We start from the raw sequence: 16,753 nt of genomic DNA, 5'->3' as shown, positions 1-16,753 counted from the left end.
TGTAATTATAATGAATAAAGCTATTGTTTTATAATCTCCTTCATTTTATTTTTTCACTTAAACTGATTTTTTTCAGCTAGCTTACATTATTAAGATTTTGATGCAATGAAAATAATTAAAGTACACTAAGTCTGGATAAATGGAAGCTTTAGCTTTCTGTTTAATTGAATATAATGCGTATGTATTTCATATATATGTATCTATTTAATTTTCTTGTTTTTTAATTCCATATTTTAGGATTGTTAAAAGCTGGTAAGACCAGTTCTGTGGACTCCCTTCCAGAACTATTGACGTCAGACTCTGAAGGAAGCTACGTAGGACTGGGTAGTCCTAGAGATTTACAGTCCCCTGATTTTACAACAGGATTTCATTCGGATAAAATTGAGGTTTGTTTCTTAAAAGCAGTTTCCAGACATGCTGACAGTTCATCTTGTTTTTTATTAACTTTGGTCTAACTTTAAAACACTCTCCTGGTTGGTTTAGGAGGAAATATAACTAATTATGTAATATTTATAGTGTTAGTTTTCTAAAATTCGCATAACCTTTCTGATTTTGAAATTTTTTTAAAAAAATTTTTTATTTATTTATTTGAAAGTCAAAGTTACACAGAGATAGGAGAGGCAGAGAGAGGGAGAGGTCTTCCATCCACTGATTCACTCCCCCAATTGGCCCCAATGGCCAGAGCTGCGCCAATCCGAATCCAGGAGCCAGGAGCTTCTTCTGGGTCTCCCACGTGGGTGCAGGGGCCCAAGGACTTGGGCCATCTTCCACTGCTTTCCCAGGCCACAGCAGAGAGCAGCCGGGACTTGAACTGGTACTCATATGGGATGCCAGCGCTTCAGGCCAGGGCTTTAACCCGCTGTGCCACGGCGCTAGCCCCTGGTTTTAGAAATTTTAATAGTAGTTTTGAGCTTTTATATTTCTAATCTTCTTTCTCTAAGTATAATATTGATGTAAAATATAGTAACACTGCATAAACATATTAAACTATATTTATAGATAAATTATTGATATATGGTTTCTGAAATGTCAGGTAACACTAGATAAAAGTTAGTAAAGAAAAATGATTTTGAAAACAAAATTCTATGTACTTTCTTTCTCCATGGTGTTTTTTACTGGAGTAAAACACGCTAGAATGATTGAGTTCTTCTAGTTAGACACAATTGACATTAAACTGCAGGATTCCTAATGTGGTCAGCTCTGAGGAAGGCGGTTTTTTGACTTTTCTTAACATTTTGTTCCATAGTTATTAATCTGTAAGGCTAAAAAATGTCCAACTTATTAGAGAAAAAATATTTTTCTCCTGTTTGTACATGTACAGAACATATTGGGACCATTAGAAACAATGGGAATTTACCTTCTAAGTCTCAGGATATTTTTTTTAATGTAGAGTAGAATTTTAGGGATAATTATTCAAATAAGGTTGATCCAAAAGACAATTGAGATTTAAAGGAAGATTGAAGGCTTATTGTGAATGCCTTCCATAAATAAAGTAATCTATCATGAAGTTGGAAATACCATTATAATAACTTCCTTGACCTATTATAATAGCAGTATTTTTAAGGTTCCTTTTAAAGTGTCAATATTATTTAATTTTGTTCAGAATACTTTAATTGTGGGGGCTGGCGCCATGGCTCACTTGGTTAATCCTCTGCCTGTGGTGCCGGCATCCCATATGGGTGCCAGGTTCTAGTCCCGGTTGCTTCTCTTCCAGTCCAGCTCTCTGCTATGGCCTGGGAAAGCAGTGGAGGATGGCCCAAGTGCTTGGGCCTCTGCATCTACATGGAAGACCAGGAAGAACACCTGGCTCTTTGGCTTCGGATCAGCATAGCTCTGGCTGTGGCAGCCATATTGGGGGTGAACCAACGGAAGGAAGACCTTTTTCTCTGTCTTTCTCTCTCACTGTCTAACTGTCAAATTAAAAAAAAAAAAAATACTTTAATTGTATTCAGAGTGATGCAAATGACTTTTATACCAGACTTTCATTTTGTTTTATACTGAAGTGTTGGAAACCAATTTTAAATTACTGCTTAATATCTTATTTGTACAACTTGTATTTATTAACATTTTTATTTATTATTTGTGTAAATAGCAACCTAACATGTAAACTTATTGCCCTAAAAATTATTCTCAAAGCTCACAATGATCAGGTTATAGTAAACACTGTGGTTTGAGAATTAAGGCATTAAGCTATAGAAGAACATGAATTGAGGATACTAGATGATTTAAAGTCAGAAGATTTTATTCCTTACTATAATGCAACTAGTAATTTTTATGTACCAACTATATGTTAGCTAGTAAAATAGGTGCCTGCTGTTATTAACTTCTTTTAATGTTTTTTTTTTTTCCTTCCTCCAGGGGAAAGTTAAACCATATGTTAATGGTATACCTGCTACTCATTTTAGGGAAAATCTTAAACCAGGGGAAAAGTCACCAGGACTTAAAATATCTGCCCCACAGCCCATTCCCAGTTACAGAATTGATAATACAAGCTCTTCCAGTTGGGTTACTGGCTCTTTCAGGTATGGTTTTCATTTTTTTCTGTGTTTGTTAGTCTGAAAAATATTTATTTTTAGTTAAATGAAACAATGATGAACATCAGAAAAATATTAATATACTCATAGATTTCTGATACACAAAAAAATTCCCTAGATGCATATAAATTGCTTAGTTGCCTTTGTATTATCATCAGTGAATAGTAGCAAATGCTGTATTTTTATATATAAATAAGTAATATACATATAAAAATATGTGTGAATATAAATAAATGATATGTATATGTGTGTGTGTTTACATTAGTCATTTTTTTAGGTAATATATATTTGAAACCTCTACTCAAGAAAAGCATTTTCTCATTTGTAGAATTAATGTATCTTTTGTAGTACTTGCAGGGATTTTTAAAATCTCACAAATGGTATTGTTATTCTGTTAATTTTCATAGGATATTTAGTTAATGTTACACTGCCCTTTTTAACTTGCCTGTATTTTACACACTTTTTTCTCTCATTTGTAAAATCCAGATGAAGGAAGACAAGTAATTAGGATGTAGTGTTTGTTCTTTCGTAGTGCCTCATGAGCTTGTTCTTCATCTTTATGTGCCAGCTGTGGCTTGTAACAGGATGAAGACTGTTATTGGACTTCTGATACTGTTATCAGAGCACTTTGTATAATCCTCATGAAATATACTGTATTTTACTCAGTTGAAACAAAGGCTATGATATTATACTCCAGTTTGTATTGCTTCATTGGCTAGGTAGTTCATAAATAAATCTCAAATTTTTGCCTTTATGAGTGAACAAATTGGAACATAATTTGTGGGCAAATCTGGCATCTTTGAATTACTAATGTTGGAGATATATTTAAAAAAATTTTTTTTCAATATTTAATTAATTGAAAGGCAGAGAGAACAGAAACACACTGGCTCACATGCTCACATATACACATAAACACAGAGGGATTTTCCATCTGCTGGTTCACTCCTCAAATGCCTGTAGGTTGGGTGAGGCCAAAACCAGGAGCCTAGAACCCAGTCCAGGTCTCCAGCATGTGTGACAGGGACCTGAGTACTTCAGCCAGGGCATCCATTAGTAGAAAACTGGATTAGAAGTAGATCACAGATAAACTCAGGGACTCGGATATGGGATGCAGGCCTCCCACATGACATCTTTTTTTTTTTCTTTTTAAGATTTATTTATTGGGGTTGGTGCCATGGCGTAGCGGGTAAAGCCACTGCCTGCAGTGCTGGCATCCCATATGGGTGCTGGTTCAGGTCCCAGCTGTTCCACTTCCAATCCAGCTCTCTGCTATGGCCTGGGAAAGCAATAGAAGATGGCCCAAGTCCTTGGGCCCCTGCACCTGTGTGGGAAACCCAGAAGCAGCTCCTGGCTCCCGGCATTGTATCGGCTCATCTCATCTCCTGCCATTGCTGACATTTGTGGAATAAACTAGCAGATGGAAGGCTTCTCTCTCTGTCTCTGCCTCTGCCCCTCACTAACTCTGACTTTCAAGTAAATAAATAAATATATTTTTTAAAATATTGAAAGAGTTACGGAGTGAAAGAGAGAGAGAGAGAGATCCTCCATCTGCTGGTTCACTCCCCAAGTGGCTACAATGTCCAGTGTTGGCCAAAGCCAAGAGCTTCATCCAGGTCTCCCACATGGGTGGCAAGGTCTCAAGTACTTGGACCATCTTCTGCTGCTTTTCCAAGGCCACCAGCAGGGAGCTGGATTGGAAGTGGAGTAGGCAGGACATGAACCAGCACCCACATGGAATGCCAGCGTCACAGTTGTTGGCCTTGCTTTACATGCCACAGTGCGGGCTAATCTTACGAGTATAAAATTAACTGATAATAGATCTTTGTAAAAAATAAGAATGGGAATAGGAGAGGCAAGAGGAAGAAGGGGGGGAGTGCGGGTGGGAAGGAAGTTAGGGGGGAAAGAATTGCTATGTTCCTAACTAAATTTATGTATGTGAAATGCCTGAAGTTTGTGTACCTTAAATAAAATTTTTAAAAAATTTGAAAAAGAAACAAAAAGCAACGAAAGCAAGGCATTTATACATATATAACAACAACAACAAAACAACAAAACTGCTGTACCAAATGCTTTCCTTGGGAATTCATTTAAAATATGTTTTAATAAGAACTTGGTATAAAGTCTTCAGTGTAGGTTTTCTTTTCTTTCAGCAGAATGCCTACTGACAAAGTACTTAGCACTGTGTACTAAGCATTTACAATATTAATACATATACAAGTACTTCTACATTCTCTCTAAAGTGTTATCTAGCAGGAATATATAAGTATAATTTCTTTTTTCATAAGAGAGAATAAAAGAATCAGTTTACTCTTTATGACTTGTTTTTAACCATATCATAGGCTTTATTTATATCATAAATTTGTTATCTAAAATGATTTATTTTCATTTATTTAAATGAAAATTTAATTTTTTAAATCTAAAAATGATATATTATCATTTATTTCTAAAAATGATAAAATTTTTGGGTGGGTGATTAAGGTACAGCTCCTTATAAGGATCTCTAATATTATTGAGCCTCTATAAGATTTTCTGTTAAGTGTCTGTTTTTTTAATATTAGCAGTAAAAAGAATTTTTGGGGGAGCTAGCACTGTGGTGTAGTAGGTAAAGTCCTGGTTCAAGTCCTGGCTACTCCACTTCCAGCTCTCTGGTGTGGCCTGGGAAAGCAGCAGAAGATGGCCCAAGTCCTTGGGCCCCTGGACCCCTTGGGTCCAGGGAGACCTGGAAGAAGCTCCTGGCTCCTTGGTTCAGATCAGCTCAGCTCTGGCCACTGCAGCCATTTGGGGAGTGATCCAGCATATGGAAGACCTCTCTGTTTCTCTTTCTCTTTGCCTCTTTGTAACTCTGCCTTTCAAATAAATAAATAACTCTTTAAATTTAGTTTCAGTGTAGTTTGGGAGTTGAGCTTTCTAGGTAAATGAATACTTTATAAAGTAACTTTCTTATGTCTTTTAGTCCTGTCAGCCCTCCTGTCGTGGATCTCAGAACCATCATGGAAATAGAAGAAAGTAGACAAAAATGTGGAGCTACACCAAAATCAAATTTGGGGTTGGTTATAAACTCATTCAAAAGAAGACTGTGTTGTATTTTTTGCCCCAAAGAAATGTACAGACCTACTTGTATCTCTGCTACTATTTTTCTGTGTTTTATGTTATAGTTAACTATAAGTCTTTTTCTAGATAATTTAGCCTTTATTTCTTAAGTATTTGCTAATGATTAAGTCAAGATGATAGACCAGCTCTTGTGAAATGTAGTGTTACATACCAAAACTTAACCTCTAAAATGATCATTGTGACCATTTCTAAAGAATAGCTGAAGATATAAGCCTTGTGCAAGCTCCTCTTGAAAGTAGGATATGTCAGAGAATTCATACTTGAGCATTGATTGAATACTCTGATATTGTCACTGCTGAAACTTGTGACTATTTTAATTCAATTAAATTATCTCAAATAAATAAACATTATCATTATTTATAACCTTCATTAAGCAGAAATTAATGCTAATTGATTTAATTTCTAGCAAAGTGATTTCTCATGGAGTTAAGCTTTCTCAGAAGCAACGAAAAATGATTGCACTGACTACCAAAGAAAACAATGCAGGAGGGAACAGCATGGAGACAGTTTTAACTCCTCCTTCAAAAGCCCCCAAACCAGTGAATGCATGGTATGTTCTTTTTGTTATTAAAGATAGCATAGATCTGTACATTAGCTTATAAGCTATTTCTTGACTTTTGAACCTTACTCTATATCCCACCGTGTTTCTAAAATCTTTTCAAATATTTTATTCCCTCCTTTGCTTTTAAGTTAAAAATTGGAATTTGGGAAACAAAGACTTCATTTTTTTCTTTGTTTTTGTTTTAATTTTGGATGTTTTTACATCCACATTTGAAAATCATAATGTCTTTATATTTTTCAAAAATGGAATAATGTTTTCTTGATATTCTAATTAGTTTATCTGTTATTTAAAATAATTTTAGTTTCTTATTTTCTTATTAGATATATACCATAAGCAGGTGGGTATTTGGTCTAGTAGTTAAGATACTGGTTAGGATGCCCTGTCCCTTATACATGGGGGTGGTATCTGGGAGTAGCTTAATTGAATATATAAAAGGGGTTGAGTTTAGATGTGGGCTTGAGTACCACCCATTTCCATGCCTTCTTGGAAATCTCGGATGTACCATGGTATCAGGCACATAATGGGAGTGTATTGTGACATTATAATGATCTAAGGTCATCATGTGGACATAGTCTGCAACCACAGTGGGTGTTTCCACCTGGCACTGGTTCTAAGTTTCCAACATTACAGAACTTGTGAGTTCTGCTACATGGAAGGTGGTGGGAAGACTTGCTGTTGCATGGATTGAGAGGTACCCAGAAAGGGAGATTTGGGTGGTGACAGAAAGGATGTTTAGATAGTGCAGACCAACTGTCACTCAGGCTGGGCTGGGCTGTCAGGCAGGGGCCAACCGTGGCTGTTGGGTCTACTGGCAAGGGCTTCTGCATGAGCCAGCTGGAGCTGTCATGCAGTATGCCAGCGGTAGCTGTTGTCATGCCATGGGCCTCGTTGCCACACAGGTTGGCTGGGGCTTTCACAAGGCAGGTCAGCTACAGGTGCTGTCAGTACTGCAGGCTGCATTTTTGTGTGGCCAACTTCAGCTGTCAAGCCTCAGGTCCCGTTAGCTGATTTACCTGCCCATATCATTTCCCCCTTTGGAGATTTTTTTACTTTAATCCTAATGGGAGGTCAAGGGAGGACGGTCCACCTGTCACTTACATTTATTTATTTATTTGAGAGGTAGAGTTAACAAATAGTGAGAAGGAGAGAGAGAGAAAGGTCTTCCATCTGCTGGCTCACTCCCCAGTTGGCTGCAACGGCCAGAGCTGAGCTGATCAGGAGCTTCCTCCAGGTCTCCCACGTGGGCACAGGAGCCCAAGCGCTTGGGACATCTTGTATTGCTTTCCCAAGCCACAGGAGAGATTAGAAGTGGAACAGCCAGGACTAGAACCCGGCGCCCATATGGAACGTCGGCGCTGCAGACGGAGGATTAATCTACTGCACCACAGCACCAGCCCCGCATCTGTCACTTCTTGATGCTATGTCGGGCTGTCATATTGGCCTACCCAGGGAATGCAGATCCCTGGCTGGCTGATCTAGAGATGTTGTTTGAGGAGTTAGAGGTCTGCCACCAGCCATTGGCAATGGTTGGATTCCCTACATGACAATTGTTTCGGTATGGAACTATTGAATTCTGGAAGAGACAGATTTTATTGGAAGAATGCAATTGGGCTTAGAAGGAATAAGGGAAGGAACCATGTCAAAGAAGGGAGATCATTTTTTATTGCTCCCCAGATGGCAGAAGCTAACAGGCTTCCCATACCAAAATCATAAAACCAGTTACTTAATTTTAAATCCTTTTGATATCTGTCTCCATAAATAATGTAAGGATGACAGGTTTCATTAGTCATTGTGCATATTTAGCCTTATCAAGTAGGTGTTCTAGGGTCAGTCAGTTGTCTATGACCACTGAAGCTAGGGAATCCACAGAATTGTGTTTGCCCTTGAACCTGGCCAGTGGTTTGTGCTATGTTGCCCAGGCAGCCGACAGGTTTCTTAAAGCAACTTAGTGGAATATAGTAAGACTTTCTCCCATTAAGGTCGAAAACTTTGCCAGGGACTTTTCCTGATAGTAGCAGCTTCCTGAGAAAAATAGAAGTAGGAAAAGCATTTTAATCCAGTTTACAGATTTTATTTATAGAATGATTCATGACTATAGTGATTTACCTATAAACTTTAAAATATTTCATGAAGATATATATTCTTCACCTGAAGAATTATCTGATGCCCTTTTAGTCTTTTAGAAGATGTTGTTATACTATATTTATCTTAATATTAAAGTTGATGTCTGCAAATTACAAATTAATCCTTAAGTCTGCTTATGGTTGTGGTAGGATTTTTCCCTAATCTGGTTACCATTTATTTACCTGCTTATACAATTCCCAGTATATAATTATATTCCTTGTGCTTGCTGTTAGGTATGGCAATGGAAAAGTATTTAAGATACCTGTTTTATTTGCATTGAAGTTCTAACTAGTAGAATTTTAGGTCTAATGTGGAAACACCAAGGATATATGGGATTTGGCTACTTTGCATTATCAAATATTTTACTTGGAGAAACAATACAATATTTCTTACAAATCATCTTGAGTAGAAGAATGCAGTCTTTGTGACCTGGCTTCATATATGAATGTAAATTCTTCCAGTTTCCATCTAGAGCTAACATATATTGTAAACTGATTTTACTCTTGAAAGCAAAAGTTTCAGAACTGCTTTAGATGAGGAACAAATCCTGGTTAAGTTTTGTGTGGACACAAATGTCTACAGAATACTTTGTAAAGTCCTTTGGTTGCTAAGATAGAAAATAGCCAGAGCCTCTCAGTTGGGAAAGTAAAATTGTGGACATTCAAACACAGTATGGAATTATGGCATAATCAGAGGAAAGAATAATCGAACCTATTTAAAGACGTTTATATAAGACATTTTATAGGTATAGGTTAGCAAATATATATGAGTTTAAGATATTTTGTAAATATCTTACTGCTCTGATTTGCACAAGATTTGACTCCCCACTCATGCAGCTGTTGAAATCTTGAAGTCTTATGTTAATCATTAAGAGATTAATATTAACAGTGGCTGGCTGAAGGATAGAGGCTTGATTCACTTGTAATTGGGAGGGAGGCCTAGTAGGAGGTTTTTAGGTCATGGAGGCCATGCCCTTGGAAGGTGGTTTTCTTGAGAGAGTTGGTTATATAAGCAGAGTTTGGCCATGCCTGCTCTGTATCCTGGCTCGCCATGTGATCCTCTGCACATGCTTTACCATTGCCAGTCTCTACCAGATGCTAGGCTGAGGGGCCACTCAATTTTGGCCTGAACCTCCAAACTGTGAGCCAAAGCAAACTCCCTTCATAAGTGGCTTTTCTCTGTTATTTTAGTTCAAATAATGAAGAAGTGATTTGTATACTTACCCTATGTTTATTCTTAAGGAGATTTTATCCTAAGTAACTTTAAAAGATACCATTTTGGACTATAAATCTTTTTAAATCAGGAAATCCCTAAATTAACCACTAGAATTGATCTGACAGCTTATGCTTTTAATAACAATGGTTATGATGTTTCTGCATTTAAAGAAATTAGTTGCTTATGGGGAATGTTCAGGGAGTTTTCTTACAAAAATATTTACCTGGAGTGTTCTCAGTTGATGAAAGGTAGTCTGTAGTTATACCCTGACTACTTTGTTTTTTAGTAGAAACTTTCAGCTAAGTGTGCTTTTGAGGAGGGGAGTTGGGAAGGAAATGGGGAGGGGTTTATTGTATGTATATTTGATTTTTATGTTCTGTGCATGTATTGGTTTTGGGGATTTTTTTGTGACAAAAGTCCATCAAATTAGTTCCTTTTAAAGAAATGTTTTTAGCATGAATAGCTTAGTAAATCATGTTTTTGATAAAAATCTATAAAGAAGACTTCTCTTGGGGACAGGTGTTTGACATAGCACATGGGATGCCTACATCCCATATCAAAGTGGTTGAGTTTGAATCTTGCTGCTGCTTCTAATCCAGCTTCCTGCTAATGTGCATCCTGGGAGGTAAAAGGTAATGGTTCAGGTATTGAGTCCCTGCCTCCCATGTAGAAGACTCAGATTGAGCTCTCTGGGTTCTTGGTTTTGGCCTGTTGCAACCCCAATTGTTGTGGACATTTGGGGAGTGAACCAGCAGGTGGAAGATCTCTTTCTGATTCTCTCTCTCTCCTCTTCTCTGTCTTTGCCTTTCAAATAAAATGAAGACAATAAATAAAAATTGAGACCATTTCTGTCATATTAAATAAGATTTACTAGGGTAAATGACTTTTAAATGTGGATGAAGTAATGTAGTGATTAAATCCGGGTTCTGGAGTGAGCTTTGCCTGAGTCTAAATTTTGATTCTGTTGCTTGATAGCAGTGTGACTCTAAATATCTAAATCAACTATTTAATCTTTCTCTGTCTCAGTATCCTTGCCCATAAAATGAGTTTAATACTACTACTCACCAGGACTGTAAAGATTAAACCAAGTTAGTACATGGAACATTTTTAGCACAGCACTTTCTACACCATGTAATCTAATAAATAAATGTTAACTATTATTTACTTGAATAAATTATAACTCAATTTATGATATGTTCACATGATTATATCTTTTTAGTGATTTTTGTTTTCGTTTAGAAAAATCTGTAAGACAGTTTATATTGTTTAACATTTACTGAGTAAATGAAAAGGTGGTCAAAATTTTCAACTACTGTTTTTATGAATAGATGCTTAGTTCATATACTAATGAAATAAAGTATTAGTCATCATTTTCTTATCTCTTTTATATTTTTTAAGACTAGATGCTTAGTTCATATACTAATGAAATAAAGTATTAATTATCATTTTCCTCTTAACTGCTTTATATTTTTTAAGACTAGATGCTTAGTTCATATTCCAAGGAAATAAAGTGTTAGTCATCATTTCCTCTTATCTATTTTATATTTGGCTCTTTATAAGAAGTATGTTGTTGCCTTGACTTCTTATTGAAGGTAATGGTAGATGGATGGCAAAGGATGAGTTCTGGTGCTGGTGCAGCAGGTTAAGCCTCAACCTGCAACACCAGTATTTCTGTTATAGTGCCAATTTGATTCCTGGCTGCTCAGCTTCAGATCAAGATGCCTGCTAATGCTCCTGGGAAAGCAATGGATGATGGCCCAAGTACTTAGGCTCCTACCATCCATGTGGGAGACCTCAAATGCAGTTCCAGGCTCCTGGCTTCAGCCTGGCTTAGCCTTGGCTATTGTGGCCATTTGGGGAGTGAACTAGAAGATGGAATATTTCTTTCTCTCTGTGTGTCTTCTTCTCTGTCACTCTGTCTTTGAAGTAAATAAAAGAAGTCTTTTTTTTTTTTTAAATGATGAAATCTGAAGTCATAAAAATTAGTATAGATACCAGTTGTGCTATATCTCTGGTGATCCTATGGTCATTAAGAGCCTAAACTTTGGCTTTATTCTTCATACTAGATGTGATGGAAATATTTATCTTTCTGGATTACAGTTAGGAAGATAAATTAGATGATGTGTGTGCAAGTGTTTTGTAAGTATAGTCGATGGTTTGGTCAAAAATAGATATGTTAGCTGTTCAAATAAAATGTAAGATTTTAGAAGCCCTTTCTTTTTTATAGGGGATCTAAAATAGTTTATGAACTTAATCTGGTATGAATTTACAGCTTCAAATTATAAATTTAACTCTTTTCAATATTATTTGATTAATTGATTAACATTTGTGTTTGTTTCTGAACATGGCCATTTTGTTCTATATGTAATTAAACATGGAAAAAAATCAAATTTAGACCAGAAAAATTGTTGATGTTATTATTGTTTATGATTTTGTGTTAAAAAATCATCTAGTGTTAAAATTTATGAGGCTGGTTTGTTTTACTAGATTCTTCTGTTCATGGTTAATTGATTAATGCTAATGGTTTCTGGATTAAGGGTGGAGGCCTGAATCATTTGTGTAAATTGGGAAGTGGGCTAAATGAGAGGTCTTTAGGTCACTGAGGTCATGCCCTTGGAAGGTGGTTCTCTTAGATTTTTTTTTATATTATTTTCACTTTCTTTTGCAGGACTACTTCTCTGCATACAGTTTCATCCAAGTCATTCCGGGATTTCTTACCAGAAGAAAAGAAATCTGTTACTGGACATAGTTTAGGAGATTATGTCAAGAAAGTTTCTATTAAAGGAATTGAATATTCTCAGGCATCAAAAATTGTAAGGTAATGAACTTAAACCCAATATATTTTCTGTCTTAAGATACTCTGTGGTGGTTTTATTTTCTGAAATAATCATAAAAAAATTTATGAGGCAGTTTTTTTTAGTATATTCTTTTACATTCAAAATTAAAATAAGCATGTATATTACCTCACTGTCCACTTTTATTTTTATGGAGGCAATTTTATTGAGGAATTTGTCTTACAACAAACTACATATATTTAAGGTATGGAATTGGAAGTTTGGAGTATGTATATATAACACTTGGGAGATCATCACAGCATTCAAGATAGTGAACACTATCATCATCAGATTTTTCCTCCTGCCCGTTCTCTGCAAACAACTACTAAGCTGCATCTGTCAATATAGAATAGCTTCTATCTCTTAAGAGTTTTATTTCAGTAGAATCATTCAGTGTTATTCTTTTGAAAAATGTGTTCCTTTACTCAGTATAATTTTTTGAGGTTTATGCATGTTGTTAAATGTATCAATAGCTGATTGCATTTAATTGGTAGTTTTCATTGTATGGATATACCATCATCTCTTTATTCTTGTGTCTACGGATGGACCTTTTGTTATTTCCAGTATTTTCTATAGCCATTTTGTAAGTGATTTTAACTGTCCAATATATTCTAAAAAGATGTTTCATATTTGAAATACTTACATGAAACATAAAAATCTATCCATAACTTAAAAGCAATATTTTAATAAAAATAGCTTCTCCAACATGACATATAAAGTTTCTTCTTAGTCATTGTTCCTAAGGGAATATTCTTGAGACTTTAGATAGTCCAGTGTTGGAAGAAGATATTTTAAATCACTTGACTAAATAATGATCTTTTTTTCCTGGTTTCCGCTAATATGACATCTCCCAAAGATATTAATCACTAAAATGTTTTAGACAAAACGAAATATAATTTAAAATGTTAGTTACCAGAATAATGTTTTGTGTCATGTAATGATAAATCTCTTAATTCTATGTCACACAATTTTTTCATCTTAAGTCCCCTTTATAAAATGAAATCTGTGTCCAATTCCAATATACTATGCAGATAAGGTGAACTTATGACTCAGACAAGGAGAGAGACTAGGAACCATGCTAGTTGAACCTCACCTTACCCATTCTGACCCCAGCTCCTGAGGAACTGTCAAAGTCTTCTAACAACATTGCTTGGAAAGTAGTGGTTTAGATGAAATGTTTAGACTTTTTTTAATATCATTGTTGGCCTCCTTATTTTAGATTTATTTATTTATTTGAAAGGTGGAGCAACAGAGAGGAAGCAATAGATTTTCCATCCAGGGGTTTACTTCCCAATTGGCTGCAACAGCCAGGTTTGGGTCAGGATGAGACAACAGCCAGTAACTCCATCCTGGTCTCCTACAGGGTGGCAGGAGTCCAAGTACTTGAGCCATCTTCTGCTGGCCTTCCTAGGCCCCTTAGCAGAAAGGTGGATCAGAAGCAGAGCAGCAAGGTCTCAAACTGTCACTCTACTGTGAGATGCTGGCTTTGCCGCCCATGGTTTAATTCACTGTTCTACAACACCAGCCCCATGTAGACCAGGGTTTTAAATAGCAAGACATATACCTTCTTTATTTTCCTAATGAGAGTCACATAAATCTGCCTCTGTTTGTATTCATCATCTTAATCCTCCTTTCTAGTTTTGCAATAGAAAAATTATCCCTGCCATGTATGGCCGTACCTATACATCTGCTTTTATCTTACACTTTCCCACTTCAGAGGACTTAAGCTATTAATTATCCCATTCTGTTCTTGAATAGATTCAGTCTTTTCTTTTACTAGTTTCTTCCCATCTGGTTTTGGGTCTGTCTTATGTGGTCTGGATGGGAAAATCAATCCCTCCATACTTGATTTGAATAATTGCACTCCCCCCTTCACAGCCACATTTCTCAAGGAAGCTGTCAATTCCCACTCTTTAATTCATTTTGCCTTTTAGCCATATTACTAAACTCAAACACTTTAAGCTAAGTTCAGCAATGACCTTCATATTGCCAACAACATGAACTTTTTATATGACTTACCATACTTGATAAGTTCAATTATAGATCATCTCATTTCTTTTTATATTTTATATTTTTCTTCACTGGTTTTGCCATTTCTTTCTTTTATTTTCCTCCAGTATATTGAGCCTCATGGTAGGTAGTCAGTGATTATTTTGTGAATGACTGAATGAATAAATGAATTTAAATTGTAGTTCTGTTTCAAGTAAGATTTGTTTCTAGTATAATGAGTTACGTTGTATTCCTTTGATACATATGAAAATTATTCATTTATGTAATGCTTTTGTAGTTTAGGTATTACTATATTTTGAAAAATTTTCAATTTTCTTCAGATAGAGTTGTCATGATTCTTAATACATTAAGGACCTGTATTTTCATAGTTGGTCACTAGAGTGTGCTATAACATCAGTGTTTTTAATTTGGAAGGCATGCATTACCCTGCTTTGGAAGTTTGAATTGAAGGGGTGTGTGACAGTATCAAATGTTCATAGCATAGTTGTTGATATGAGAGTTAATATTTTAAATAGCTGTGGCTATCACTATAATGAGCCTCATAAAGAAATTGCACAGCTTGGGTTTCACTTACTTTATCATGGAAAAAATATAAATGACAACTGAACTTATTTTAAAACGAAATATCAAATATTACATTGTAAAATATTTAATGAAACACCTGAAATATACATAATATTCTACTGATCTCTGTTGGATACACACAAGGGACTTTCAGAAAGGTAATGGAAACGCATTTTATGAAAAAATATGTATGAGCTGGTGCTGCGGCTCACTAGGCTAATCCTCTCCCTGCGGCGCCGGCACCCGGGTTCTAGTCCCAGTTGGGGCGCCAGATTCTGTCCCGGTTGCTCCTCTTCCAGTCCAGCTCTCTGCTGTGGCCCGGGAAGACAGTGGAGGATGGCCCAAGTGTTTGGGCCCTGCACCCACATGGGAGACCAGGAGGAAGTACCTGGCTCCTGGCTTTGGATTGGCGTGGCGCGTAGTGGACATTTGGGGGGTGAACCAATGGAAAGGAAGACCTTTCTCTCTGTCTCTCTCTCTCACTGTCTAACTCTGCCTGTCAAAAAAAAAAAAATGTATGGATTTAAATTATTTTTGTTCCAAAATTAACTCGTCTTTTAACTCCACTTTCTACAAATTTCCCTCATATAGGAGTATAATAATATACAGGCCCAGCTTTTAATGTGTTTGAAATGTGGTTGGTAAATCTAAATGCTTATAAACACATATGGTTGTTACATACAGAACAAGAATGCAGTTACAGTTACAATATACTAGTACAAAAGAGATGACAAAAAAAAATATAATTAAGTGCCAAATGAGTAAAGGAAAAATGACCATGGGCTAGAGTTGCTTGGAAAGACTTCATTGAGGAAGAAGGGTTAGAGCTGTTTCAGTTCGTAAACACTTTGTATTCAACTCCAAATATGTGTTCATTGTACTTATGATCATGTGGCTAAGAATAGGAAACCTAGATCGATTCAATCCCTTTCATTGTCTCAAGCTTTTGAACATAGGATGGGGTTTTTGAAAGACAAAAAGGCAATATAAACAGAGGAAATAGTGGGAGTTAAAGGAAGAAGACAGGAATGCTTGTAGATCCTTTGGGAGTGAGGGTGGCAGGGGAAGGGGCTCATCTTGGGAAATTCCACAGATTATACATTCCTGTTTTAATTGTAGTAAATGTGATTTTTTTTTCAGGCTCAGGCAGGAATGGGAATGTCATTTGGGAGTATTAAAATGTAGAAGAGAAGGATTTGGGCAACTTTTATTTGTTTATTGTATGTCTTCATTTCTTGTGTTTCATTTTTCATTTCTTTTCACTTAAATACCTTGTTACGTAATTCTGGACAGACAATGTGAACTTATGGTTCTAAGTAGTAAGAAAACTCTTTGTGAGACAAAGAAAAGTAATCACTATATGATTGCATCAACTCTAGTCTTATATAAAATCTTTGTAATTAAGCTAGTACAAAATTCTATTTTTAAAAAATGCCAACTGTATGAGCAAAAAGTAATTTAACTGTTTTCTGAATTTATAAATTTATCAGTATTAATATTCTTCAGTTTGAACAAAAATATTACAAAAATTTTAGTAAAACTTTTCCAGAAGGCTAAATTTTATACACATTTTCTATTTTAGTGTTTGTCTTTGTTACTAATATATAAAACCTAATGCTATGTTTTTTATTTGAAAATTTAGGATGTTTTAGATGTGTGTTCAATCATAGTTCAATTTTTTTTTTTTTTTTTTTTGGCGCCACAGGTGGAGGCTTAGTCTACTAAACCACAGCTCTGGCCCCACAACTTTGCTTTATTTTAAGATGAACTTTTGATAAGCTCCAAGTTAATGTGATTAT

The 16,753-nt window shown here is 35.8% G+C and overlaps 1 protein-coding gene across 2 annotated transcripts in view; it reads left to right on the top strand.

Annotated features, from left to right (window-relative positions):
- The window catches only part of IBTK (inhibitor of Bruton tyrosine kinase), an 88,631-nt gene that overhangs the window by 56,339 nt on the left and 15,539 nt on the right, over positions 1 to 16,753 (top strand). For both annotated transcript variants that reach the window (XM_062186416.1, XM_062186415.1), the window contains exons 22-26: positions 238 to 386; positions 2,359 to 2,522; positions 5,488 to 5,580; positions 6,052 to 6,195; positions 12,215 to 12,364. In XM_062186416.1, coding sequence (XP_062042400.1) covers positions 238 to 386; positions 2,359 to 2,522; positions 5,488 to 5,580; positions 6,052 to 6,195; positions 12,215 to 12,364 — 700 coding nt within the window. The remainder of the gene's footprint in view (positions 1 to 237; positions 387 to 2,358; positions 2,523 to 5,487; positions 5,581 to 6,051; positions 6,196 to 12,214; positions 12,365 to 16,753) is intronic.

This window comes from Lepus europaeus, chromosome 3 (genome assembly GCF_033115175.1).
Source record: "Lepus europaeus isolate LE1 chromosome 3, mLepTim1.pri, whole genome shotgun sequence".
Classification (NCBI taxonomy): domain Eukaryota; kingdom Metazoa; phylum Chordata; class Mammalia; order Lagomorpha; family Leporidae; genus Lepus; species Lepus europaeus.
This window is presented reverse-complemented; position numbering and strand designations above follow the sequence as displayed.